At 43.5% G+C, this 27978-nt stretch overlaps 1 protein-coding gene across 1 annotated transcript; it reads right to left on the bottom strand.

Annotated features, from left to right (window-relative positions):
• Positions 1 to 12: 12 nt before the first annotated feature.
• CNN3 (calponin 3) lies at positions 13 to 27062 on the bottom strand. Its single transcript, XM_060139534.1, has 7 exons — positions 26759 to 27062; positions 6342 to 6463; positions 6068 to 6134; positions 5110 to 5247; positions 4645 to 4761; positions 2449 to 2595; positions 13 to 1128 (listed from the first exon to the last, which is right to left on the bottom strand). The coding sequence occupies exons 1-7, from the start codon at positions 26813 to 26815 to the stop codon at positions 787 to 789; spliced, it is 990 nt and encodes a 329-aa protein (XP_059995517.1). The 5' UTR covers positions 26816 to 27062; the 3' UTR covers positions 13 to 786.
• Positions 27063 to 27978: the final 916 nt, after the last annotated feature.

The following is a 27978-nucleotide window of genomic DNA, read 5'->3' as shown; positions in this document are numbered from 1 at the left end:
GTGGCTCGTAGGAATGTTCAAAAAAAATATTTATTTATAAAAAATACAATGGGATAAGTTTATGCTGAGAAATGCAGCAATAAATACAGTGGAAGAAAACAGAGCAACTCTACATCGATACATTGGCACAAACAGGAAGAGCAAACGCACCCCCCAGACCTCGATGTCTGCAGGCCAGCTTTGTACATGCTCCTTTCGAAACACCACTCGGAAAAGATCTTGTCGGCTTAGGTTAAGAATGAGTACACATATAATCACAAATGCACACTGATCAGGACTTTATTTAAAAATTAGCAAACAATACTGTAGAAACATTGATATATAAATTTCTAAAATGCTGCATCTTAAATTTAGTTGGCAAAGACCACATTTAGCTATAAGCATGAGTTTAGTCTTCCATGGAGAAACCAGATACTAAACTGTAAAAAAAAAAAAAAACAAAGCTTCCTATCGTCTGAAAATACCAATTTAAGTAGAGGATTGTAAAAATGCATAGATCTTTAATAAAAGAATTGACTGTACAAGAGTACTCCCCTTTCACAGTATTCCTTTTTACTTCATATGTGAGTTATTGGTTATGCTGTAGGATTTAACTGTTACAGCACTAAAAGGCAACTATTTAGGGAAGAGGCAGAAAAAGGAAAAAGGAATGTATGTAAGGCAGTATTTCCTTTAGGTACAATAAGCATAATAGTGTTTTAGGAAGACAAGATAAAAATTACTCAAGGCTAGCTTGGTTCTCACTGAATAAAAACAACGGGCTAAATACTGAGCTCCTCTGTGAATCTAATAATCAATGCCTTGGTCTCCATATTGGTAATCTCTGGGGTAGTCATCTTGGTACTCGCCATGATATTCATCTGGGTATTCTGCCTGATAATCACTATCACTGATTTCCGACCCATTTGTTCCGGTTCCTTGGCTTCCATTGTGAATGACAGGTTCTGTGGGAGCAGCACAGTATTTGGGATCATACACTTGCCGCCCAAGCCCATACACACTCATTCCTTTCTGGGAAGCGACTTTGTTGGTACCCATCTGTAGAGAAATTGTCGAGTTGTCCACGGGTTGTAATGTTAGCTTCTGATCGTAGATGTCTCTTCGGGTACCCGGTGCTAACATCCCCGCCTGGTATTAAAACATAGTATAAAAGTTAAAACAGCAGCTAAAATCTATTCTTGTTCCTTGTATTTTATAAATTATGAAATTCCCATCGAATGTGAACACTAATAACTTTCATTCGGTTCAGGGGTAAAGCTAGCTTACCAAAATATCCTGATGCTGATTCTCTTACAAAGCAATATTCACTGGCTTTCGAGCTAAGGTCAGCCCTTACTTCAAATCCTTGCTCTGCTATAAAATTGCTATGTGGCCTCAGACAAGTTAACTTACTTTTAGTTTTAGGTTTCTCATATGCAAAATGGAGACAATACTACCTACTTTGGAATAAGAAGATTGGACATAACGAATATAAAAACAAAGCATAATGCTGGCATACCTGAAAGCTACATCTGAGTACCTAGTATGACCATACACGCTATCCAGGTTACCAGTTTCAAAAGTCTGTAATACATTCAACAAAAATTATGCTGAGCAGTCCTTAAGGACTTGAGTCTTTCGGAAGGCTCTGAGACACCAAAGAGCCAGCTACTTCAGAACAACTACTCCCACTCCCCTCCTTTTCAGGGTACTGTAACTCACCTCATTTCTCCACTTATGCCAAGCACATGCTTTCAGATTTAATCGGTAAAAAAGCAAACCTGAGTGGCAGCTGAGACACTGCCCCGTGTGGCAGGACATATTCCATAAAGGGCACCACCACCACACCTCATGAGGTCATGATGAAAAGCTTTTTCAAACTTTACCCCCACTCCTGTTGGATGTAAGACATGTCCCGCTCTGATATGGTTATGTGCACACCGCCTTGCGAGGTGCTGGTGATCTATTTATTCTTCACAGGAAATACTTCCATCTCGTGTCGTGGTAGAATACTAGCATTCTCACCATGCTGTATTTCCATCTCCTTAGATTCACACATTTTCCATGATGCTAGCTAGAGTTCTTTGTAAAACACCAGATAATTTTACCCACCAAATTAGCTGAGGGCTTCTTTAAAAATAAAAGAAGCATCAGAATGAGCAATTCACTTGGATTTGGAACAAGAACACTGTAATAAACATATCTTTTTCTTCTGGTTAGGTAGAAAGGCCAGCTGTTCTAACTGCCAACAACAGCCATGGGCCACACCATACTTGCGTGGCTACAGGAAAGGCCCTTTGATTCTTTCGCTTTCTCAGCAAATCTTACTTTCCTGAAGGCACATATCTATATATCTATATCTCGTACAAAAAATAACTGCTTTGGACTCAGTTAATAAGAATAAGGTAAGTGTGAATTTAAATAGCCCTTTTGTACTCTTTGAAACAAGTACAAAAAGGGAGTGCTTACCTGGCTGGCTCCTTTGTTGGTGCCCATCTGCAGACTAATCGTGGTCTGATCAAAAGGTTTGTCAGTTTGCATTTTGGGATCATAAAGATGCCTCCTAGTCCCATAGGCTGTCATACCTGCTTGGCTGGCGCATTTGTTGGTTCCCATCTTTTAAGTTAAAAATAAAATCACTAATTATCAGAAGTCACCAATATATATGACACAAACAAAACTTTCTGTTCTACTGAAGAGATTTCTTAGAAGGGACGCAATTGACAAGCCCCTTCCAATGCTGAGGTTGCAGTCAACTAGATACAAAATCTACGCTTTTACAAATAAATTTCAAGGTGCTCACTTTAAAAAGAAAAATTTCAAAAGCTTCACTGGATATAAAGCCTCACAACATAATTCATCAGATACAAACATGCACATAGAAAGAGAAGGACAGACACGAAAAGTTATTACAGTGGCAGAATGATGAGTAATTTCCTCTCCAACTCTTTCCTCTACCCTCTTTAACACAAATAACCAAATTTATGGGTACCTGCTTCAGCCATTTAAAGGGACAGAGCAATCTTTGGCTAAACAACATGCTTTTCTACTCCAAACATGTTTTGCATAAAATGTGACAGTAAATGCCAGGTGTCTTCTCTGGCAGCTTAGCAAGGGCTTAAGTTTCATTAAAATCACCAACATTTTCATGGGAAAAGAACCACATTTTATTCCTCTAGTTCTCATGTCACTAGACAGAGTCAGAGAGGGGCAGAATGGCGAATCTGAACTTAGCAATATTCAGAGGAATAATAATTAACTTTCATTCCCCACTGAGAATAACACGGCTTCAGGACCAACCAGTACACCTTGTTCTTCTACTGGTTGGGGACACATTTCTACTGCTGGTCTTTTTTCCTTATAAAACAAGATGATTAAAGGAAAACTTTATTACTACAAGTCAAACCTGTCACTGGAGAAGATAAAAAAAAGCACATATAAGCAAAAAGGAAGGGAGGGGAAAAAAATCACTGAAATCCTACCATTTAGACATTCATTGTAAAGATTTGTGTATAACCATCTAGCCGCTTTTTTTTGCGGTACACGGGCCTCTCTCACTGTCGTGGCCTCTCCCGCTGAGGAGCACAGGCTCCGGACGCACAGGCTCAGCGGCCATGGCTCACGGGCCCAGCCGCTCCGCGGCATGTGGGATCTTCCCAGACCAGGGCACGAACCCGTGTCCCCTGCATCGGCAGGCGGACTCTCAACCACTGCGCCACCAGGGAAGCCCAACCATCTAGCTTTTTTAGCTTATGTTTCTGTGTACATATCCAGATACACATACATATACATACAAAAATATGCATGTTCATTTAAAAAATAAAATTGGGATCACACTGACTATATAGTATTGGGTTGGCCAAGAAGTTCATTTGGGTTTTTCGTAACATCTTCTGAAAAACCCCAAACAAACTTCTTAGCCAGCCTAATATTTTATGACCTGATTTGTCTTCCTTAATCTTTGAACTCTTGTATATCATTTTCTTCATTACTAGTTCCTTTTATGGAGCTCTCACAATTTAAACAACTGATTACTGTCTGGAAATTCCGGTTTCCAATTTCTCGCCGCTGACATGATTTTGTACTGTATAAAAATAAATCCACATGTCAATTATACCCCGATAAAGCTGAAATAAATAAATAAACCCAACTCATGTAGACTCAGTCAACAGTGAGGCACTGTATCCAGCAGGTATCAGACAGTAAAGCCCTTAGCATATTAGGCATTTAGCAGTGGTGTTTTTGTGACACTCTGCAGGGGAACAACACGAAGGGAAAAAAATAACTGAACAAAGTATTCCGCAGGACTGATAAATCATGCTTTACTAGGGTAAAAAAATGGTATTGAGGTTTTCTAAAATTGCTTCATTTGGTCAATAACATTTAGGAATTTATAAAGTACATTTTCTTAAAAAAATAGGACAATGTAATTAGGAAAAAAAATCATTTCCTGGAGAAACAATTACTAAGTCAGATGGCACGCCTGAGGCTTCTAAAACCATCATCGTCTCATGGGTTTTAAATGGACATAAACTGTATAAACCACAGATCCATCCCAAAATATACACTATAGTATATCTATCTGTTCCTTACTTATGAGAGATGCTTTGCATGGTAAGAATTAATGACACTGAATAAGTAACTGATATGCAATACATTACTTACCTGCAAACCAATTACACTTTGGCCAGCTTTTAATTTTCCTTCATCAAAACGTCTTGTTTGTTTTTCTGCATACTTAACTCCAATGTCAATGGTTGTATGGAATCCTTTTGTTTTAGCCTAGACGGAAATATACACACTAACTAGTGATTCTGCCAACAGAGTTTTACAGAAGGAACAACAAAGAAATGATACTGTCCATAGATGAAGGTTTCATTTAAGACCCAAGCTAGGGGTAAAAACACATCTAAAGCCATTCAAAAACACCCCAGACCTCTGAAATGTGAGTATTCTGATTAAGCTATCCAGTACTAGGCAGCAGATGTCAGCAGCCTTTCCACAAAGCTAATAATTACGGAAGAGACAGGCTCCTCCCTGCCTAGTCTGAACTCCTATGAGAGCAAAGATGCAATTAATCACCAACACAGTGGGGAATTTTTTAACCAGTCATTAAAGACATATACGTACCAGACCTGCTAGGGCCACCAGCGTAGTCTGAACCTGGGTCATGTTTCCATTCTCAAAAAGATCATTTGCTTCAAATATGTCATGTGGCTTCATACCATAAGCCTGAATAGCTTTGATAAAGTTGCCAATATTCTCCAACTATAAAGAAAAAAAAGCAGACAACTTTTGGAGCTAAATACTGACATTCATATTATCTAAGAATTCTAAGGCTTTATGACTGGGTACAAGATGCCAGGCAGAAAGCTCCTTGGCAAGGATTCTCAACCAGATACACGGTGTGTGTAGCTCTCTCTGGAAAAGGAAGAGTATTTTCATAGTTGGTCACATAATGGTCTTTTTAATATTTTTAAGCAGTCAAGTTTTTTCAGTTCTTTAAAGTCAAGATCTTCCTTGCATGTTTTAAAGAATTCTGTGTCTGACCTATCCAGGGCTGGAATTTTCTCTGTCAAAAGGTACAAAATTAATGCACAATTTATTATGTTTAAATTTTAATTAAAAAAATGTGTGGTTACTAAATGTTTATCCTCATAACTCAAAGCATATGCTCAAGACAAAATATCCAATTTTACTTATCATACACATTCATGAACTAAGACTGTGCTTAATACAGCGCTCTACAGTCAACCCTTAGTTGTTATGTTAAATTCCTTGCTTTTTCCTTCGTTTATCCCATGTTCTAGGACCCAGACCATAGGTTGTATTTCTCTGTGTAAGCTGTGTCAAATCCTCTCTGAGAGTACACAGACTAAATACATAATAAGAAAACTTCTAAGCTAAACATCTAATAATCACAGAACTAATTGTAAGTAATTACGGAAACATTAAAAATAACATTGTAAAAAACAACATAGTCATGTGCACAAATTTCTGCTAAAATGTCTATTTTAAAATTGTTATCAAGTTCTCACTGCATAAAGAGTAACCGACTGGAATCAGGGGTTGCTGGTTTGGCTGTTACCTGAGGCCAGTTTAATGAGGACTCGTTGACCTTCTTCACTGAGCCTGGCTGTAGCTTGTTTATGAGTCTGAAAAGAAAAGCATAAGTGATACCATATTTATTGGAACAACAAACAAGGACTGGAATGTAAAGTTGGTTCTTCTGACATCAGTAAAGGAAAGCATTAAAAACATGTGCAGAATATCAAGGTCTGACACCCTGGACTGGCAAGGTGGGCAAGACAGAGGCCTGTGGAAAGGACTGGAAGAGTGGCCACATCAGGACCAAAACTCACTCGCAGAGGATTATGCCATCTTTTAGGCCCAGCTGAAAGTTGGTGCCAATGCTCATGCCGGTCACCTCTTCTATCCAATTGCGAAGATCTTCTTCTGCCTGATGATCATACTTGGAAGCAATCTGAAATACAAGTTAACTAACTTTAGAAGTTTCACTAAAGCACCCGGAACTGCTGGCTTCTTCTGGTTTAATGATCCATTAAGACCACAGCTGTGACCTGCAGTAAATTACACTCATTGGAGTTCACTGGCGAACCTAACCATTACAGCTTCAGTAACTAATAAACGTTTTTGGTTAAGGAGGTGTCATACACATTTTGAGCAACACATGGAGGGAAGCTGGGACTAAGGGGGAGAAAATATGGATCAAGATAAAACAGATTCCCATTCATGACAGGAAGTGACAGGGGCTAATAGTGCATTACAATATGGCAGCAGCCACAGGAAACGTTAAAGATTAAGTCATCAGTTACCACATTCCAAAAGAGTGAGAGGGAGTGAGACTGGCAGGTTCCTGATACATCCAACTATTTTACACAGTATTGCAATACCTACCAGTCTAGTAGTTTTGTTGCCTGGAAAGCTCTGGTGTTTCTATGCCTTCTATTCAGCCAAATACACACTGCACCCTACACGCGCACACACACACACACACACACGCTTTCCTTGTAATAATTATTGCACTTACACTAGAATACTGAAATTCTGCTTATGTATAGTCTGTGTCGTATTAGACTCCTCACAGGAAGGAAAAGCATTTGATTCACTTTTGGACCCTTAGCACCTACCCAGCATTGCATCCAACACCCAAACATTTAATAAAATTAAAAGTTGTTAACGCTTTACTTACAGAATTCTACGATAAAGGCAACATTACCAACACAGATGCTTTACTATCATCCATGCTAAAACTACCTGCTAAACACAGGTTTTGAAAGATCCCTTCATAATAAGACCATAAACCTCAATTAAAAAATAATAATACAATTTAAGTACTGTTAAAGATCACACGCTCAAGTTCTTATGCTATTCCTCGTCCCAGGGTCAGTCCTTATCAATCAGAGTTATTAAGGAGAAGAACACACCTGGGAAGAAGGAAAGATTATGTGTCATTTTTCTTCTCATTAGCACAGGTGAAAGTGCCAACAAGCCACAGACAATGCCCAGGGGGACGGTAATGACGGTGAGCTTAGGAGTCAGCTGCAGGGTGGCAGCGTTGCTGGAAATGGAAATAATCAGTAGAAATGTTTGCTTCTGTAACACACGATTAGGTTTAATTACCGAAAGGAATGAGATGGCATGAGGACATTTTCGTCATGGAGAGGCCCTCCAAGTTCCAGTCTACCCCAGTCACAGAGGAAACCTTCCCCCTGCCTCCCACCAAGTGTGGAGGAGGGGCCTCTGCTTCACCAGAGGGCAAATGACTTCACTAAGTGCTGTGTCATTTAAGGAGACAGCAAGTCCTCACCGTGTGCACTGCTTTCCAAGTTAGAGAAATGGCTCTACACCTCTGAAGAATAATGGATAATTTATTTAAGCTGTAGATTTACTTAACCAGCATCACAAATGGAAATTCAATGCGTTTATATTTTCATGTTAAGATAACTAACACTGTGCAATGTTTCCCGGATCAAGTTTTGGCTTGGAGGTTAGTTTATGAGAGAGATCAGGCAAAATGTTAATGTGTTAATTTCCTGCTCCGGGGACCCCCAACCCCTAAAAATCGCACATCTATTCTGACTTCCTGCCAGTCTGAGTTACACTGGCATCTGGATGTGTGGACAGGGAAGGAGGAGGCAGTGATGCGCGAAGCTTCTGCCACAGGGACTCACAGCCTCTGGTGCACAGGAGGGAGCCATCGTTCCTATTACATCCCAGACAACAGTCCTGGATAATGTACCTCCTCAACACATCAAACGCATCCACTTACATACGGCACCTTTAGAAAACGGATAAATAATACATTAGAAAAATTTTAAGACGGCTATATTTTCACACTGGAGTCTTGTTCTAGGTGGCTAGAAAAAGAAATTCTCTCTATATGAATGTAGGGGTAGGGGGAAACAGAAAGGCACAGGCAAGGAAGAAAAGTAGGCAGTAGTACTCCTTAAGCATCAGCTATGAAAAGCAATATCTAAGTGTGAGTTGAATTTTTTTCGAAAGCAAAGCACTCTCAACTAGGAGATGCATTTCAATAAATCTAAAGAAACACAATATGCTAGGGTAGGAGGGGCTCTGCCTTGGCTAGAGCCTGGCTCCCCCCATCTTGCCATGGCACACTGGTTCATTCGTCTCACTTCCGAACCTGTTCCTGTCTGTACGACAGGAAGGCTGGCTGAATAAGGGCACTAGGTCTCCTTCCATTCTAAGCTGTGTGTTAAATAACTTGGTCAATCAGCAAAAATTGTAAAGAAATTCTTTCTCTTCATTTTTTCAAATGTAGAGCTGGAAGTTATGTTGGAGGAGTTTTGTCTTTCTTGGGGGGGTGTTGGTTAGTGGTGGTGGTAATTCTCAACCATTTTAATTTTTTTATTTTTATTATTTTTATTTATTTTTATTCAACCAAAAAAGCATAAAAGCGTATTTATGTTTCCTTTGTTCAAAATGTTTCTGACAGGTTCGGTGCCGTGCCCCAAACCACGGAGTGATTACAGATCTAACATGAAATATCCAAGTAGGAACGCCAGGGAGAATTTTCATCTTCTCTGTTCACTGTTCTAATCAAGGGAATGATGAAAGAAAAATCAAGGGCTGGACTCAGATGAACCCAGGTTCAAACCCTGACTCTGACTAGTTATATGTGGGGCTCTGGGTGGCTCACTGACTCCGTCTCTGAGACTTAATGTAATAGCACAGGCACAGAAAAAATTCTTAAGCACGTACATGCAAAGCCAAGAGACCAGGTGGTAAACTAAAAATGAAAACTAGGTATGCTTCCACATCATATTGGTTTTGACTTAGAGTTTTCCTTTAAGTGAAGGAGCAGCAAGGATTTTTCTACCCAAATACTGCTAATAAGTGAGCTTTCTGAAGTCACGTCAGCTAAATAGAATTCAAGATTTAGGAATGTGTCCTTTTTTTAAAATTTATTTATTTATTTGTTTTTTTCGGTATGCGGGCCTCTCACTGTTGTGGCCTCTCCCGTTGCGGAGCACAGGCTCCGGACGCGCAGGCTCAGCGGCCATGGCTCACGGGCCTAGCTGCTCCGCGGCATGTGGGATCTTCCCGGACCGGGGCATGAACCCGTGTCCCCTGCATCGGCAGGCAGACTCTCAACCACTGCGCCACCCGGGAAGCCCGTCCTTTTTTTTTTTTTTTTAAGTTCAAAACTAAAAAAGAAAAAAATTCTTCAAAATCATCTAGGGAAAAAAATCTATTTCAAGTTGTCTCTTAGCTTCTGGCCTGCAGCTCTGCTCCATAGGATACAGAAATCCTAAGTTTCCTTTAGATGTATACTAGAATACAACCCAAGCTAACATAATTATATTCTTTAACTACACAGGTTATTTTTAAATTGTTTGTTCTACACATCTTTTAAAATCAAGGGACTGAGAGCAATTAAAAATAAATGTAAGCTTTGGCCAATAAACTTTATTTACTATTTTCATCTAAAAAGCCTTAATTACTGAACATCAGGCAGGAAGTAAATGCAGGTATTTCCTCCTCAGAACAAGAAAGTTAGCTTCAAAATTTCCTTAATCTTATCTCATTAACACCGCATGGAAATTTCACTCCAGTCTGTTTAAAAATCACTCCTCCAAGTCGTTTACAAACATTCACTTCTTTACTATTCTTTAAGATTTATTTTATTTGACCTTCCTAAGTGGATTTCAGAATTTCTGCCTGATGCGTTCAAGTCCACAGCAGCCCCTTCTTCCTCACATGGCCCTGCCTCCTTGCCTAATCACCCACGAATTCTCTGCAGCGGGGCCTCCCAACTCTTCTCACATCAAGACACACTTGCAAATGACTTTTGTATGGTCGCTGAGAACACCTGCTAGAGGCTTTTCGCTAAAGCTCACCAAACGCCTCCCCCCCCCCAAATACAATAAAAAAGCAAAGTAATGAAGACTAAGAAAAAAGCCTCTAGGGCATCTGATGGGATTGACCACCTCCTGCCATCCAGTGCTTCTGAGCCCAGGGCCCATGCCCAGAGGGGCTGCAGCCTCTGCTCGTCCCTGCATTCTCCTCAGAGCAGCTAAGAGCACCAGTCTGGAGTCACCCTCCAGGACAAAGGCCTTTCTTCTGGATTTCTAAAATAGCACTTGTTTATTTTTATTTATTTTTTTAGGCCATCTGTTGAGGACCTCTTTTTTTTTAAAAATAAATTTATTTATTTTATTTATTTTTGGCTGCGTTGGCTCTTCGTTGCTGCGCGTGGGCTTTCTCTAGTTGCGGTGAGCGGGGGCTACTCTTTGTTGCGGCGCGCGGGCTTCTCACTGCGGTGGCTTCTCGTTGCGGAGCACGGGCTCTAGGCACGTGGGCTTCAGTAGTTGTGGCACGTGGGCTTCAGCAGCTGTGGCTCGCGGGCTCTAGAGCGCAGGCTCAGTAGTTGTGGCACACGGGCTCAGTTGCTCTGCAGCATGTGGGGTCTTCCTGGACCAGGGCTCGAACCCGTGTCCCCTGCATTGGCAGGTGGACTCTCAACCACTGTGCCACCAGGGAAGTCCTATAGCACTTGTTTTTAAAAAATTAAACAGGTATAAGTATGTAGAGCACGTGTTCTCAGTGGGGGTGATACTGCCCCCCAAGGGAGTGAAGACCACCTTAGATATTACAATAATTTGTGACCCTCCCCAACAAACTCTGTTCCTTTGTTTTAAATTTGGTGGAGGTCGGGAGGCAATTAGGAAAAACGTCTAAGAAAAGGCTCTTTGGGAAAGAGATGCGGAAAACAAAGTTGCGAAACACTAGACAGAGCAAAAAAGCACAGGTCTCTCTTCACCCCTCCTCCAAATCCTACTCCCTTTCCCACCTCCCCAGAAGTAAGCTCCTTCCCGTCTGCCAAGTCTTCTTCCAGACCACATGCACATGTCTTACAGTGAATCGTGTACAAAACAGCACTAGAAAAAGATCCCCTTCAACAACACAAGCCCTGAGGGCCTAAACTTCCTAGCAGTAAAGGGAGACACTAGATCAGATAAAAGCCCGCTCCTTCTGGCTGTTAAGAATTGCCCAGCCCTGCCTGGCGCTGAGGTCTGAGAAGTTTCCCTCGCAGAATCCCTAAGAGGGGATACTGAGTAATGAGGGAAACCGAGCTTCAAAAACATCTCCACAGACTGACCCAGTGTGCTGTTCCACACTGTTCTATGGAGCGTTTGGCCAAGACGCGATTTAGTAGAAAGAGGGGGCTGTACCTGGCATGAGGCTGAGTGATGATCACATATGTACGAGAACTGTCTGACAGCTGGCTTACACCCAGGATATTGCAGAGTCTGCTAAGGAATTAAGACATGTCTTTCCTCTATATTCCTTCCCACGATACATTTTTTATCCCAGCAGTCGTTAAAACCTGAAGCAGACAGACAGGTTACTGTCTCTGGTGGTTACAAGAGTGTCCCCCAAATGTCAGTCGTGCCTGAACTCTCACTAGATGCCATTCTGAGCCACCAGAATAATCCAGCATTACCCCAAACTCTCTGAGTAAAATCATATTCAGTGTCAGCGTCCCTCTCTTTCAAGTGATCCTTGTGTGTCTTGGTTTCCTCCTTCAACTTCTTTCTGCATTACTCCTTCCTTTTGTCCTTCATTCAAATGGCCACTTCATAACAAGCATGGTTCAAAGGCAAAGTCTCTGTCCTAAAAGCTGACATTCTAGTGGAAAGAGACAAATATTAAATAAGGTGTGTTATTTGTCAAAAAAAGAATAAAGTAGGGTATTTAAAATAAGGGGAGACTAGAAAGACTGGGTCCACAACAGACTCAAACAAGAAACGAATGGTAAATTTCCATCTGAAATATCAAGATGCCGCTTCCCTTCCTTTGCTTTATCACTTGTCCTTGTTGATATCTCATGCAAGAGAATGAACAGGCTTTAACAGGGTTGACCTACCTTAAACCCTTCCCCCAACAGATCCTCCAAACATGTAAAATACCTTTGCAAAGTTTTAAGTATTCACGTTGGGGATACAACAAACCAAAGATCACATGCTTTGAAGTCAAATTTCAAAAACTTCCAAAAACTGTGTTCCCAGTTCCAGAGTGACATAAGTAAGTAACTTAACCCTGGTGACCTCATTTCTTGCAAGTTGTCTCCTTCCTTCCAGGGCCATTGTGAGGAGGAAGCCCATCTCAGTGCCTGACACACCTCAGAATTAACACTCGCCATTTATATCAGCTTGAGTACAGAACTGGTATGAACCAAACCCCACCGCAACCTGTTCCCTTTACTGTCTACAATTCAAAAAGCATTCTACCACAGACAGGCTCACCTCAGATACTGCCCATCCCCACTGTCCATTCCCATCACCACACATCTCCACTCTCCTTCCTGCCTGTGTTTGCATCCCAAATTCTCATTCTCTTCCAGATTACTGCTGGTGAAAGAGATGAAGTAACTTTTTTTTTGAAGTAAGTTTGTCAAAAAAGAAGCAGACCCACAGACATAGAGAACTAGTAGTTATGGGGGGGGAGGCAAGTTAGGGGTTGGGGGTGGGAGGTACAAACTACTGGGTGTAAGATAGGCTCAAGGATGTATTGTACAACATGGGGAATACAGCCAATATTTTGTAAAAACTGTAAATGGAAAGGAACATTTAAAAACTGTATAAAATTTTTTTAACTTTTAAAATAAATAATAATAAAAAGTATAAAATTAAAGAAAAAAAAAGAAGTAGCTAGTACAAATGTTCAGTCTACTATCATCAACTTTAAACACTGGATTAAAATCAGATCCTGTGGGAATAGTAAATACCAAATGTAAGACAGCAGTTTCTACAGGGAAGAAAGAATGGGATCAGAGAGCAATTGTATTTTTAATATATATTTTTTCTTTAAACTGGAAAAAAATTTTTTAATTAAAAAAATTAAAAGTGGGTTTGTATTTTATGGGGAGAAGGGGGGTAGGAATTCTAGAGAAAATCACTTTACATTGATGTCAAGGTAGATTGCATGCCTTCTTCAAGTTCACTATAGAATCTGAGACTCATTCTATGGCATGAACTTACTAAATATTTGAGAGGAAATGACTATATATTCCAAAACTAGAGAAAATCACATCTGCCTGGGGTAAACCAGAGTGACGTCTAAGGGCATTTTAAATGTTGGCCCTTCTCTGAGCGGTACGGCCACATCTTCAGATCAAGGTATCAGCAAATTTTTCCCTCCAAACATGTATAGTCAAATAAATACAACGATACTATGGCTCAATGTATGAATATTGTGAAACTAACAAGAAATGAAAGATGTTAAAATAACTTAAGAGGAGTTGGTCCAGTGTCTAAAGCAAATACTGTAACTAACAAACGGTAGGAAAAATGCAGAAACAATAGAAGGTCAACTTTGTCTTCTCTATCTAGAAAATGACCATCAGACTACAAAGCTTAGAACATACACAGTTAAAGGTGGATTTTGAAAGTTGAAACTTAAACAATGAGGAAGTAATCATAGAGGCTGAATTCCCAGAAAAATCTAGACTCAGAAATAATGATTAATAAAGATGTGCACATTGAATAGCTCACAATGTAAGAAATCTTGGCAAACAGTAGTAACAGGAACCTAGAGAGGGGCCCACTCCTCCCCACTCCCACCCGAAGCCAAGGGTGTCTCCACTACAGGCTGAAGAACCTGGCTGTCATATTCGAGTGGACTACAGAGAGAGGGTGTGCACTCGGGGGGGGGGGGCAGGGTAGTCATCACCAGGAGCCAGGGTAGGTATGTGAGGCATATCCAAGAACACCTGCCTATGTCTTCTTGAGGTCAAAACACGCTTCATTCATCTTTCTACCCCTAGAGCCCATGCCTGACCCATAGCGGGTACTCAGTAAATGATTTTTTATTTACCGATAGTATTACCAGACTAGGGAAATGCCACAGATCTAAAGATCTCTCTTGTTACGGAAAGGCATCTGCATTTGAATGCTTGGTTTTTATGGGCGTCACATCTCCTAGATCTCATCTTAGATGGATCACTAGGGACATATCTGTTTTACTTTCTGATAAAAGTCCCTTATGTCTATGGCACTCCTGAAGTCCAGTTTCGTAACCCTAGAAGTAGGGCCTGGTCAGAAGGAACAACCATGCCCACTGTGCTGATCTACGTCAAGGTGGGAGGAGCTCCTAGGGATGTGTACCCGGAGGCTTAGATTTAGATCTGTGCTCTTCTGTTCTGGTAGCTAACAATTTGAAACTATTGGGCATACTTAATAAACTTATAAAAAATAAATTGGGAATAGTTAAAAAGAAACAAGATTCAGAAAGATCCTAGCTTAATAAAACAAATTCTTCAAGATATATGTAAGATCCTGTCCAACGTTCTAGAACTAACTAGTAATGCTTACTCAGTGAGCCTAAAAAAGCAAATGCTATCTTGGTCTGCACAGGTCTACAATTATTTATAAAATACTATTGCTCATCTTATTTGTTTGATGGAAACAGCCTCATGAGGTAATCAAGGGAAGAATTATTTAAATGAAACAGGTGTGAGAGGAGTATGTGAACTATAAAATCTTAGGCAATTAGTCACCTCTAGACTCAGAAAATCAACTTGCCAAAGCAAGGATTGGAATCCTCCTTCGAACCACCTCACCAGGTGATGGCATTGATCAAAACAGAATGAGTTAGTGCTTTGTAGTCAAACAAAGGAGGTAATTAATAATCCCACTGTAACCTAGTAGTCAATTCTGTGGGCCACACTCTAAAAGGGGACATTTACAAACTGGCATCAGTTTTGAGAAGGAGCAAACTGGGTGCAGAAAAGATTAGGAGAATCATACACAGCCTATCATGAGACACTGGTCAGCCAGGAATGGCTACATATGGCCTAGAAGGGGCTTTGGGGGCAGGAGAAACAGCTTAGTACCATCTAACTACTTAGATGGAAGTCACACAGAAATTCTGAATGCCACACATAGGGCAGACCACGGATAAAAACGCAGAAATCCTAGGGAGCCGACCAGAGAGGCACACAGGAGAGGAGAGAGCACGTGTGCCGATGCAGCAAGGGTGGGAAGGAGACCCATGAGAAAGCTTGCTGGAGGACATCCTCTCACTCGGGAAGGAGGCCGGCTGGGTCTTGAATTTTATGTCACTGTAGAGATCTTGCAGAAAGGGGATCTTAACGAAAGCCCCCAGAGATAAAGGAAAACAGAGATGGTCTTCAAGTTTTTGTTTGCTTTGCCTCACCTCTAGAATATTTAAGGGTCTACACCTCACTCATCACAGTATTTGCAGGTATCCACCAGATTTTTTGCTGCTATCCAGGTTTTCAACACTTGTCTCCTCAGCAGGACTCTAGATGCCTCCTAAATAATCTGAGTTGGGCATGTGAATAGCACTGAAAAATCTTCCTTTCTTTTTCCATAATTACAAGGAAAATCACGGCAGTAGCTTGGGAATGTCTATTCATTCCTCATCGATTACTTGGCAAGTCTGCTTCACAGGATGAGTCTCGGAGTCCATTATGACCTGAGGAAGAAGGCATGAAATCCACCCCCACTGTCCCAAGTGTCAACCGTAAACTCATCTCTCTGGAGCTGGGAAACCCTTTCCGCTCCCAGACCACGGACCACATTCATCCAAGTGCTCCCAGCTGTCTACCCCAGAACACAGTCAAAACACACATTGCCCCCTGACTCTGAACTACTGATGAGACGAGGGTGGAAAGGAGGCCAAAGGAGGAACAGACCCCAGCATCTCAGTCAGCTTTCAGTACATCTGGAGCTCCTCTTGGGGACCCTCTTCTGCTTACTACAGCTGAGTCGGCCCATAGGAGAGATGGCTTTATCCAACCAGTGAAGAACAGAATTGAAACACCTCCTTTTAAATGTAGGATAGATGCTGGCTAGAGAGATTTCAATGGAGTTTTACAGAGGTATTAACTGTGCTAGATATCACTGCTGTTTTCTCCCCAATGAAAACTAGAGGGTGTGAAATTTCAGTGAGGTCACATGCTACTCTCCACATCTCAACAGTAAAAACTAACTCCACATTTTACCTGATTGTAATGTCATCTGAGAGCACAGAAATGTGGGGAGAAAGTGAGTGTCTCTGGAAGCATTGCACCCTCCATCAGAGTGCTGCACCGCAACACCAAGGTCCCCTGGACATGATGTCATGAAGGCTTGCTAGGGGACACCCAAGCACAAAGAACAAAATAAGCCCAGCTTCGCATCCTTTCCAGGTCAAGGGCCGAGGGACTGAGGAGACAGCAGTACCCAGGCTGCAAAGGGGCCCCAGCAGGACTCAGCAGAGAGAAGCAACTGAATCAACAGTGTATTCCACGAGCAGGCCTTGGCCTGGACCCTCTCATCCTACCCCTGGCTGCATACACCATCATACATCAGTGGTTCCATGAGAAGAGGAACACAGCACTTGCAACAGAAAAGGGGATGTCTTATCCACCTCAGTTCTGTTTTCCTGTTCCTTTTCCTTTTCCTTTCCCAACTTTTCATGGCGAAGAAGCTTCTTTGCTGCTTTGCTCCCACCCACCATGTGTATCGAGCCCTTCCTTTATCTGGTCCGTCAGTGGGCACAGACTACCCCCTATCTTGTCTGAAACAAGCACATCTTTGAACCTGCTGCCAGCCTCAAACACTGTCCTGTTTCTCTTTTATTTCAAGACAAACCTCTCCATTTCCTCACTTATTACTCCTTCCTAACCCCCACCGGAAATTTGCTCTACTGAAAACAATCTCTTAAAAGGTCACTAGTGATCTCTCTGTGGCCAAGTCCAGTGGCCTGTTTCCTCTTCCTGGCCTCTCTGCAGCACTCCTGGGGCCCCCTCCCGTCTCTCTTCCCTCTGGCTTCTTGTTAAAGGACCTGGAGTTTCCCTCTCTGGTCTGCCTTCTCCTCCTCCCCTGAAAGATGCCGATTCCCTGAGTTCTGGCCTCCAATTAAAATGGTTAGGGGCGTGGGCTCTGGAAACTGAATGCTCTGTTTAGAATTCCATCTCCACCATGCCTCAGTTTCCTCACCAGTAATCAGAGATCATTAATAGCACTTCCATCAGAAGCTGCTGAGAAGAATCAATGACTTAATTTACATAAATCTTAAGAACTCAATAAATGTCCACCCCTAACCTTCTATCTACACTTTGCTGGCCACTTCTGTCCAGATACTAGAAAGATTTCCTCTTTCAAATCCAATATACTATAAAAACCATTTACTTGATACTACTATTTGATAGCTATTTTGATAAGAGGTCATTGTGATGCTGTCTGAGCTTTCTATTTAAAAAATTATCTCATCATATAATTTATAAGAGTTGCCCTCGCCCCATTCTTTGGCCTCATCTCATTGCCAACTCCCACTTGAGTCTGGTGGGGGTGACAGATGGCGTAGGGGTCACAAATGTCACTGACTCAAGACTTGAAAATAAAGAACTAAAGCAAGTGACTTGAGTTTTGACAAGGCTGCTTTGATAGTTTTATTTGTTCTTAACGTCAAGAGGAGATCTTCCTTCTCTTCTGAACCTTTGGTGGGAACTATACAACTGTTTAGACAGCAAGTTGGTAATACCTATAAACACATTTAAATGTTAGGTCAAAACTTACACACTTTTCCACACAAGTACGTTTTAAGACAATATCAACCAGTAGGGAAGTAATGAATAAATACGTAGTGGAAATCCACACAGTAAACCTTAATTCACTTTCTAAAATGTTCAAATGATATTTAAAGCTGTACAAGCAGTTGGGTAGGGGTAAGGGATGCAGGATGCTTTCACTTCTTTACTTTTGTATTTTGGTACGGTTTGCATTCTTCCTGACAAATATTTCATTCACAAAATAAGGATCAAAAAAGAGAAGAGGTTCTCATAGGCGAGGAAGGTGGCACCCCAAGGTAGATGCATCATCTTCACGCAGAGATGACCTGTCCATGGTCATGGGCTCAGCAGGGATTCGGACCCAGGTCTGGCTCCGAAGTCTAAGGCTTTTCCACCACTGGACGTTCTCCCACTCACCCCACCCCTCTAACCAAACTGAGATATAGGAACTCTAAGCTATACACAGAGAATACAGCACAGGCAACTACGCCGCTTGCAGACAGAGGATTAAGAACCAGGAACAGGGTGGTGCCTTAGACACTGTGGCTTAACATAAAGTCCTTCCAACTCATGGAGAAATGAGAGTGCAACCAAAAGTAACCACCACCACCATCACTGTAGCAGACCGATACACCATGAACTTGCTGCGGCTTTGATTCAAACCAGCCCCAGAATCTGTAGTCTCAAAGGGCGTTGCCAGCATGGTTCAAAAGTTCACAGTAAGAGATTTGGCAGAGATGCCTCAGACTTTAATTCTTCCCCTGGCCCCTATAAAAAGTAGCTTCCTACCGCACGCATGTTTTAGAAAATGCTGTAAGACCGACTGCAGAAGAGGATGTCAATAGCAGAGTTGTCACTGAAAGGAGGAAAAGAAAATGGAAAAACGAAGCCCACAGAGGAAGAAATTTAGGAACGAAAGCCTGACTGGCAAAGCCCACACCTGTGTGTGTGTGTATGTGTGTGTGTGTGGCCGAGGTGAGGTTGGGGGACGGGGGGTTATTCAACATCCAGGCCTCTGAGGAAAGGGAAAAGAAGAGACAAATGCATGTCCATTCAGGGGGAGAGATCTGGCTGTGTGTGGACTCTGAAGAGCAGCTCAGCTGCTAAGGGCTAAGGACTCCAACAAGCTCAAAATATGCTATTTAATATAAGTATAATTTCTATACTCGATTATAAGTATGATTGCTGTTGCTATTTTTGCATCCAAAGTAGAATCACATGTTTGAATGATGAGAGACTCACTACACATGGTATTGATTATTTTCTCTATTTCCTCCCACGTGAAATGAAAGGAAGGAGGGAAAACTGCAATGATAAAGCACTCTCTCTATCCATTTGTAGGGCCTTCTGCAGTGCTAAGCAGGCAGAGAGGCTTGAGATAATGAAGAAAGATTAGTGTGCAAACATTTGAGAAGGGGAGAGAAGAAACAACAGTGATATCATAGCCAGCATGCCTAGCCACCACTCAGCAGCTAGGATCCCCTAGAAAATGTGTGGGGGAAGAGAGGAAAAGGGCCATAAATGCTTAGCTTATGACTTGCCCAGAAGAGTCCTTCCCAGCCCAGAGGGCCTTCTCTTTTCTCTGCACTCACATCCCTAATTCCTGGCCTTCCCACTTCAGATGTGCCTGCCCAACAGTGCCCGTGCTCACACCCTGAAGCTTCCTGGTCCTGGGAGGAAGGAAGATGTTGAAGAGGTCCTCTCCCTACCACCCGGGGGAAAGCTAGGAATTAGGCTTCTCTACTCATGGACTTGCTTCAGGTCCACACAGGTCTAGGTAGATCCTTGCAAAGACCATTTAAAACTGAAGGCCTCCAATGACAACACTACAAGGTAAATATGTTTATCAGTCCACTGTGGATGAAGGAATACGAGCCCTGTCTGAACCAAGAAATGAAAGATGTGTCTTGTCTAACAGAAATCGACTTCTTAGGAAGAAAAACCCAAGTAATGGCATGCCCAGAAAACAAGGCCTCTAGCTCTACACAGAAGTCCGTGGCCCTGTGGGCAATGTGGACAGAGTGAGAACAGGGAGAGAGACCCCAGGATTTCACTGCAGGAATGCATCACAGGCTGCCGGGGTAGGAGGCTTGGATCACGACTCTGGGGGCAGATCACAGTCCTGACACAGAAGTGAAATCGAGAGGTACTGCTTGGCTCCTTAGTCCCCTATTTGCCAGAAGCCTCATTCAGATACAAACAGATTCGTGCCTGAATGTCCAAGTCCTGGCGATAATCTCAAAATCTAGAAGACTAATCAGGAGAACACGGGACTGAACCTACCCAGCAGAGCAAAATGGAACAATTGCTAACATTTACATAATGTGTACTTTTGGTTCTAGGCATTATTTGAAACACATTACGTGGATTGTCTATCTTGCTTATTTCTCCCCAAAGCCCTATAAAGGTAGGAACTAGCACATCCTCATTTTACAGATGAGACACAGACAGGTTATTGGCCCAGTCACAGGGTAAGAGGCAGAACCAAGATTACAACCCAGTCAGTCTCCAAGGCCCCCAGGTTCTACTTTCTCACTGAGAGGAACCTAGAGGGGACCTACCCGACATCTTCAAGTTCACAAAGATTCCCATGGCCATGTTTTTATAAAACGTGCAAAATTCTTTTGTACTTTTTGTAATGATAAACCCTAAACTATATAGGCTTCAGGCCCCACAAACAGTGTGGATCAACCCCAGGCTCAAAAAACCCTTAACAAAAACTTGAGCACAAGTACATATGAATAATAGCTAAGAGCCCACCATGGCTACAAGTTCAGAGTTAAGGAAAGCCAATGCACGTGGTATATGCTATAGAAGGCTAATGCCTAGAAGAAAATGAAACTTGCAGAAAATTCTAAGAACAAGCTCCTTTCCACCACCTAGTCATATTGAGAGGAGAAATAAACATTTCCTCTCTCTCTTAGATATAATGGTCATAATTGGCTGAAAAACCAATTGTGCTGCTGCTTCTTCTTTTTTAAAATTTTTTTTAATGTAACAGATAATATTAACTGTGGTTCCTGATATACTGTTAAGTGAAAAGACACTAACCTCGTGATTCCACCTGGAAGGGGAAAAGGCATAGGGAAATAGAGGACATGCCTCTGCTTGATGATGGTAGCAGCAAGGTCTTCATCGTCAAGCTTATTTTTGGAATCTTAAAGAACAGAGGCAAAGGAAAGAGTGTAAAAAGCTGTAGATCACAGGATAGAGAGCTTGATAATGATCCCCACTACTATTCCAGAGTAAATAAGTCTGAGTATTTTTAAAGGGGTAGCATGGTACCTCTTCTCAATTCAGCAAACTGTCTATTTCTTTAACTGTTTTGGCCAAGACAGGAAAACAAACCAAAAAAGCAGGCAAACCACAATGGCACATCCCTACCTGGAGGAGCACAGTACCCTGGCAGGCTAAATGGCCACTTCGAAGGAGGTCTTTTGGGAGATGCATCTGACAGAGCCTTGCAGAAGGGGCCTCTACTGTTCCTCCCTAATCTGGGAGTCTAAGAAAGAACTTCAGCAACAAAGAAGGAATTATCTTACTGATAAGTTTTCAGTGTAATATTAACTAATAAACTGCTCAAGAAAAGCAAACTATAAAAATCACCATGTCCTTCAAAAACATCACACTTGCACCACAGAATTCCTTTACGCAGACTTGTCAAATATGGTTACTTTCCAGTTTCTAGAGATGGTAAAATCTATTCCTGATGGGTAAATTCATTAAATCAGCGAATATTTATTGGGCAGCTATTATGTGCCAAGTTATATTCTAAAATATAGATCTTGATATAGCTCATCAGTGAATAAGACCGAGATCTTATTGCTGGTGGAAAGAAACAATAAACAAAAAGTTCTGAATTAAAAACCTATTTCTGGGGACTGACTTCCCTGGAGGTCCAGTGGTTAAGACTTCCTTCACCTTCCAATGCAGGAGGTCAGGATTCGATCCCTGGTCCTGGTCGGGGAACTAAGATACCAAATGCCTTGCAGCCAAAAAACCAAAACCTGATGGCGCAGTGGTTAAGAATCCACCTGCCAATGCAGGGGACACAGGTTCAAGCCCTGGTCCGAGAAGATCCCACATGCCGCAGAGCAACTAAGCCCATGCGCCAAAACTACTGAGCCTGTGCTCTACAGCCCACGAGCTACAACTACTGAGCCTGCAGGCCTAGAGCTGGTGCTCCACAACAAGAGAAGCCACTGTAATGAGAAGCCCGTGCACTGCAATGAAGAGTAGCCTCCCTCCCCCACTCGCCACAACTAGAGAAGACCCAACGCAGCCAAAAATAAATGAATTTTTAAAAAAGCAATGTTGTAACAAATTCAATAAAGACTTTAAAAACGGTCCACATGAAAAAAAATCTTAAAAAACCTATTTCTGAACTGTAAAGTTAAAAAAAAAAGCTAAAGCTAAACCCATCAATACATTTTTACCATGCTTCTGTTCCTCTAGCAGAAAACAAGGCAGACTACCTTCGGATACAGTTTACAACAGGAGTCCACAGACACCCTGGGGTTACTCTGATCCGCAGAGCAGACCGGTTGTCCAAGTGGCACTGGGCTGGTAGGCCAGCATGGCCTCATGGGACATTTGGTCCTATTTAATAATTACTATATGATTGTTTAACTTACTCTTCAATGACTTACAATTTTGGTAAAGACTTCAAAAGGCTTATTAGCCTTCCAAAGTGGTTTTTATCTGTTGAGGGATACCATTTTGAAACCAAGATTCTGTGAGAAGCTACTTTGCTCAAATCAGACATTCCCTGGGAGCAGAAACTGTTAGAATGTGCATTCCAATTCCATTCTTCTTAGTATCTCAGTTAGACTCCTCCTAAGAAACATGCCCAGGTAAGATCATTTCAGCTCCACCCACTCCCACCCCACAACTAATTTCCTCCACGTTCCCTGAGACCTGTAAGAAAGCTCCCGGCAGCATGTGCTCTAAGACTGGTGAGGGTATGCTTCACTGCATCCTCAGCTCTACAAGAAAGTACCTGACTCCAACACTTGTTCAGAGCCAAGTGTCAGGAAATGCTGTGCTTCCTTTTGGGACCTGTCATGTTTCCATGGCTTATAAGGCACAGAGGTATTTACCTTTGGTCCCCAAGATGCAGTCAAGGGCCTGGCGTAACCTGTGTGATACATGTAAGACCTTACTACTTTACGAGTGTTTCCATCCCTCACTGAACTATCTACACCAGCTTCTATATATTCCCTGACCTTCTACTCCATTATAGTCTTTGTAGATCGCAAGTTATGATCCTTTTCTTGTCATTAGAGACATATTGATTATATCGCAGGCTGAAGGATTCTACTTTTTTTAGGCTGTTTTGAAACATCTTCTTGCCTATTAAAAAAAAATAAGTTTGTATGTTCTACCAGGCATTATTATCTTATCAAACAAGTATCTTAAATTTACTGACTTTTCCCTGAAATTTTACTAATTAAAACTATCTAAGATCAAATACTTCCTCAATTCAAATATAAAAAGACCAAAGGCTTTTTTAATAGAAATGGAATACTTAAAGAGGCAGTGACATACAAGTCTAAGAAATATAATACCAATACTAGTTTTCTATTACTAAGAACTGATAGCCACAACATAGTCATTGAGTACTTATTGCAAGCCAGATACATCTCAACAATACAGAGTTTAGAGGTGGTAACTATCGCTTCCTCCATTTTACTGATTAGGAAACTAGGACAGAAATACCAAATAATTTGCCCAACATCATTCAAGGCAGTAAGTGGCAGAAGGGGGATTAGAACCCACATCTGCATCACTCCAAGGTCCATTCCACACTATCTCCCCCCACTTTGTTAAAGAGGTTTTAAGAAAAAAAATTAATATTTAAGCAACATATCAGTTATGCCATACATAAAGAAAAAGCAGGAAGAAATCAAAAGGTGTCCAAACCAAGCAATGACAAAGATCATGTTCCACAGACCCACTCAATCAGGTGGTTCTGAACCCTCAAATGAAATGCAGTATCTCATACAAAGGACTAGCAAACATGGATATTTGATTTCCAAGCCCAGAAGAGATTAAAACAGCATTAAATGAATAATCATGATGCCAGGAACTGACAGGTGAACAGTAAAAATAGCAGGGAGGAGGGTGGACAATAGTGACATGTAGCAGAACATCCCTAAGTACCTCACTAAACTAAGATTTCACAGAATTAAAATTCTTAGAATATTCCAACATTTTTCTGTGATCTTGAGCAAATCCCATCTTTCTGAGCTTCAGCATTCTGATCTGTAAATGTTGGATAATCCCAGGAATCCTCGGAGGTCTGCTCTACTGCTGAGATCAAAAGACTTCCTATGGGGCTTCACTGGTGGCGCAGTGGTTGAGAATCCGCCTGCCAAAGCAGAGGACACGGGTTCGAGCCCTGGTCGGGGAAGATCCCACATGCACGGAGCAACTAAGCCGGTGCGCCACAGCTACTGAGCCTGCGCTCTAGAGCCCGCAAGCCACAATTACTGAAGCCCGTGCTCGCAACAAGAGAAGCCACCGCAATGAGAAGCCCGCAACGCAACGAAGAGTAGCCCCTGCTCGCCACAACTAGAGAAAGCGCGCGCAGCAACGAAGACCCAGTGCAGCCAAAAATAAATAAATAAATTTATATATATATAAAAAAGACTTCCTATGAAAGAACACTGTATGAAAGAACCATATAAATGAAAGGGGTTATTAAGGATGGTTTGATGCTTAAAGGGATAAACCCACAGTTATATAAACCTAAAGTTAAAACTAACTTTCCAAAGGTTCTGAAAGCTGAGGTTTTACTATTTTTAAAAATGTGTAATAATTACAATGATCTAGCCTCAGTCCACGCATTTCCTTCAGTCTGCTCAATGATAAGTAGGCAAAGGGCAGAAGTTGCTTCATTAGTTAGCCAGAAGAAATTAACATGGATATTAACGTCCAAGAAAAGTAAGTCTCTAAAAGGACTGCCAAAGTTATCAGTACCTCATTTACAATGCAAAAGGTAGAGACTCAACTGTTGCCAGCCAAGAATCACAAGGGCAAATTAAAATTAATGTGCACAAGCCAGGGTATCACATCCAGCAGCTTGGACATGCTGAGTACTCTGAAAGGATTCCTAAAGCTCCGCTTGCAAACCTTGGAAAGAAGTGAACAATATTCTGCAAGTTTTCAATTGGTGGGGTTTGTAATCAATCATACACAAACCACTCACTTTTCTGTTCTTTACAAAAATGTTCAGAAAATCGTCTTCTAAAATGGGCAACACACTTGACAAGGTAAAAGATCTAAATTCCAATTCTGGATACCTAGACTAAAATCAACTCCTTGCTTCAGAGATTGTTTAGAACTTATTAACAACTGAATTATACTATGATCTGGAGACTATATAACGGGGTGAGAAGAGCCACAATTCTCCCTTGGGGTGTGACAATGGTGCGCTTCTTGGCCTCTACATAATTCACTCCACAGCGCGTACACCCCCAACGCTGGGATGTTACAGCTCTGACAATGCCAGTGAATTCTACAAGCGGTAGGACGGTGCGGTGGCAATCCTGACATGCTTCGGCTCCCGGGAGGTTAATGGGAATTAAACCACAGCAGCCCTCCTTTGTGGCGCTTTGGCCAGAACAGCAGAAAGGAGACAATGAGCGTTCTGTGAGCAGTTCCGCGCCGATTGGCTGCTCTCTCCCCCCAGAAACCCCTGATGTCATGGGCTTGGAATGCAGGGAGGGAGGAAGGAAGGAGAGGATTTGGGGAGGGGGACGCCTCTCATCTCTTTCCCAGACCGAAAGTACTAAAGATAAACCCAACGCATTCTTATGCTGGGCAAAGTGGCAGAACCGAGCGTTACCAAAGCCCAATCACTCCAAACTACAGCCCGCCTCAGCAAATAAACTCTAAACAAAAGCAACCCACAAAGATTTCCTTGATATCGTTGAAGTCTAACGTACTACAAACTTCTCAGTGTTTTATAAAAATAAATCTCAAGTCTACAGCAGATATTCCCAAAGCGGCGCACTCAGGCTTTGTCTCCGCTTCCCGCAGAAGCAGCAGCAATTGGCACCGGTATTCGACAACCGTGAAGGGTTCTGGACGGCTCCCGTTCTTCCGGTGGTCCCTGAGGTCTGTGCGTGGGATGCTCAGCGGTCTCCCACCCGGGAAGAGGCGAAGAACAATGGGGGACCCAGTTTGGCCACGTAACCGCCTAACTTTACTCGCGCACTTGAATTCGGCCTGGGGTTTGGAATGCGAAAAGGTTCAGGGTCCGCCAGGAGCCCGGGCCGGAGCGGGTGGCGAAGGCTGCTTGCTGGGTCCCCAGTCGCGCGGACTGACCCCACCTAAGGGCGAATGACCACGCAGGAGCGCCCTCTTCCTGGAAGGGTGCGTCCTGCAGCCGCAGACCCGCTCCTGGAGCTGAAGGCAGGCGCTGCGGGATTCCAGGAGCCCAGGAACCCACCGCCCGCCGCCAGTCCCGGCCCGCGGCGCTGGAACAAAGCCAGAAGAGAGCCCGGGAGGCGGCGCTTGGAGCCGGGGATCGGTCGGGGACGCGCGGCGACTCTCGCGCCGCCCCGACATCTCCTCTCCGCGAAGCCCGCCAGAGACAAGACGCACTGGGCGAAGTGCCCACGCCACCCCCGTCCCAGGGCCCCCTGGGCGGAGCCCTGCATCCCACCTCTGGCCTCGGGGTCCCGCCCCACCCTTGCCCAGGCGTACCTTGTTCTTGACTTCGGCCGAGAGCCCATAGGAAGGGCCCTTGTTGAAGTGGGTCATGATGATTCGGTAGGCGGGAAGAGGCTGAGCTCTGGTCCGAGGGTTTCTCGCACTCGGCTTCCCCGCTCCTGGCCCCGAGGAGTGGCCGCACCACAAGATGCTCGGAGCTCGCTCCCCTGGGCGGCGCAGGAATCGCCCGGACTCGGCGGCGGGTCGCGGGCGGTGCCTCCGCTACTCAGTCGGACGAGGTGCCGCAGAGCCTCCCGGTCGGCTCCGGAGTCCCGCACGAACTGCCCCCCACCGCCTCCTCCGGACCTTCAGGGATTGGCCGGCTAGCCCGACCAATGGAGGGCCTCCTCCTCCCGCCTCTCCCGCGAAGGGGCGGCGCGGCCAATTGAAGGGCGGCGGGCGCGGCGCTCCCTCCCCGCGCGGGTCCCTGGACCCCGTCCCCGCCCTCACGCCATACAGGCCGACGGCGAGGCTGCCCCTCCTCCAGACCCGGCCGACGGGGCAGCGCAGGCGGAGGCAAGTCCCGCGGTGGGAGCCGGCCCTGCCCCCGCGCCCGGGGGCTTCCCAGCGGCCCGGAGTTCGCGTCAACTTCCAGGCATTCGCTCGGGGGCCGGCGAAAGGGAGGGAAGCCCACGACGGCTGGCCCGCCGCCGACCCGCCACCTCCCTCTGTCTCCTCCCCGCCTCCAGGCCCAGCGGGCGCAGGTGGCGGGCAGGACCCTTCCACCCGCTGCGGGAAGCACCAGGAGCAGCCTCGGGGCCCCTCTGCCTGAGAAAAGGGGCCCGTCCTCCGACACCTGCTTCTTCCTCCCATACCTAGCAGCTTCCCACGCCTGTTGGTCTGACCTCTCCCCTGCTGCCGCCATGGGAACAGTCAAGGCTTTGGGCCAAATTCGAGTTCACTCTGTGTGTGCCGTGCGGAAAAAACTGGGGAATGTGCCATGGCAGAGCCTGGGCATTTCAAGTCCTTTTCTGTATTCGCACCAGCTCCTTTTTACAAGCATCTTTATACGGGGTTCAGCTAATCCAAAATCCCAGGTGGCTGTTTTTTTTTTTTTCAATCTGTAGGCTTCTTTGAAGCAGATCTTTGTGTAGAGATAAATATCCTTGTATCCTTTAGGCCAAAAGTGGCCTCCATTCTTTAGTGGTCCTGCTTCCAACCCACCACTTTCTTTCCCTCTGATCTCGAAGTAATTTGATAGAGAGGAGGAAAGG

This window comes from Lagenorhynchus albirostris, chromosome 2 (assembly GCF_949774975.1).
Source record: "Lagenorhynchus albirostris chromosome 2, mLagAlb1.1, whole genome shotgun sequence".
NCBI classification, from domain to species: domain Eukaryota; kingdom Metazoa; phylum Chordata; class Mammalia; order Artiodactyla; family Delphinidae; genus Lagenorhynchus; species Lagenorhynchus albirostris.
The sequence above is the reverse complement of the archived record's forward strand: the minus strand, read 5'-3'. Positions and strand labels throughout refer to the sequence as shown.

Bases quoted from the DNA above. Each gene is read 5' to 3' on its own strand.
- CNN3 (XM_060139534.1), bottom strand. From the start codon at position 26,815: ATGACCCACTTCAACAAGGGCCCTTCCTATGGGCTCTCGGCCGAAGTC. The intron at 6,135-6,341 runs GTGAGTTTTGGT...TTTTCTTTTCAG, and splicing joins GATGGCATAATCCTCTGCGA to ACTCATAAACAAGCTACAGC. The intron at 5,248-6,067 runs GTAACAGCCAAA...TTTTCTTTATAG, and splicing joins CCTCATTAAACTGGCCTCAG to TTGGAGAATATTGGCAACTT.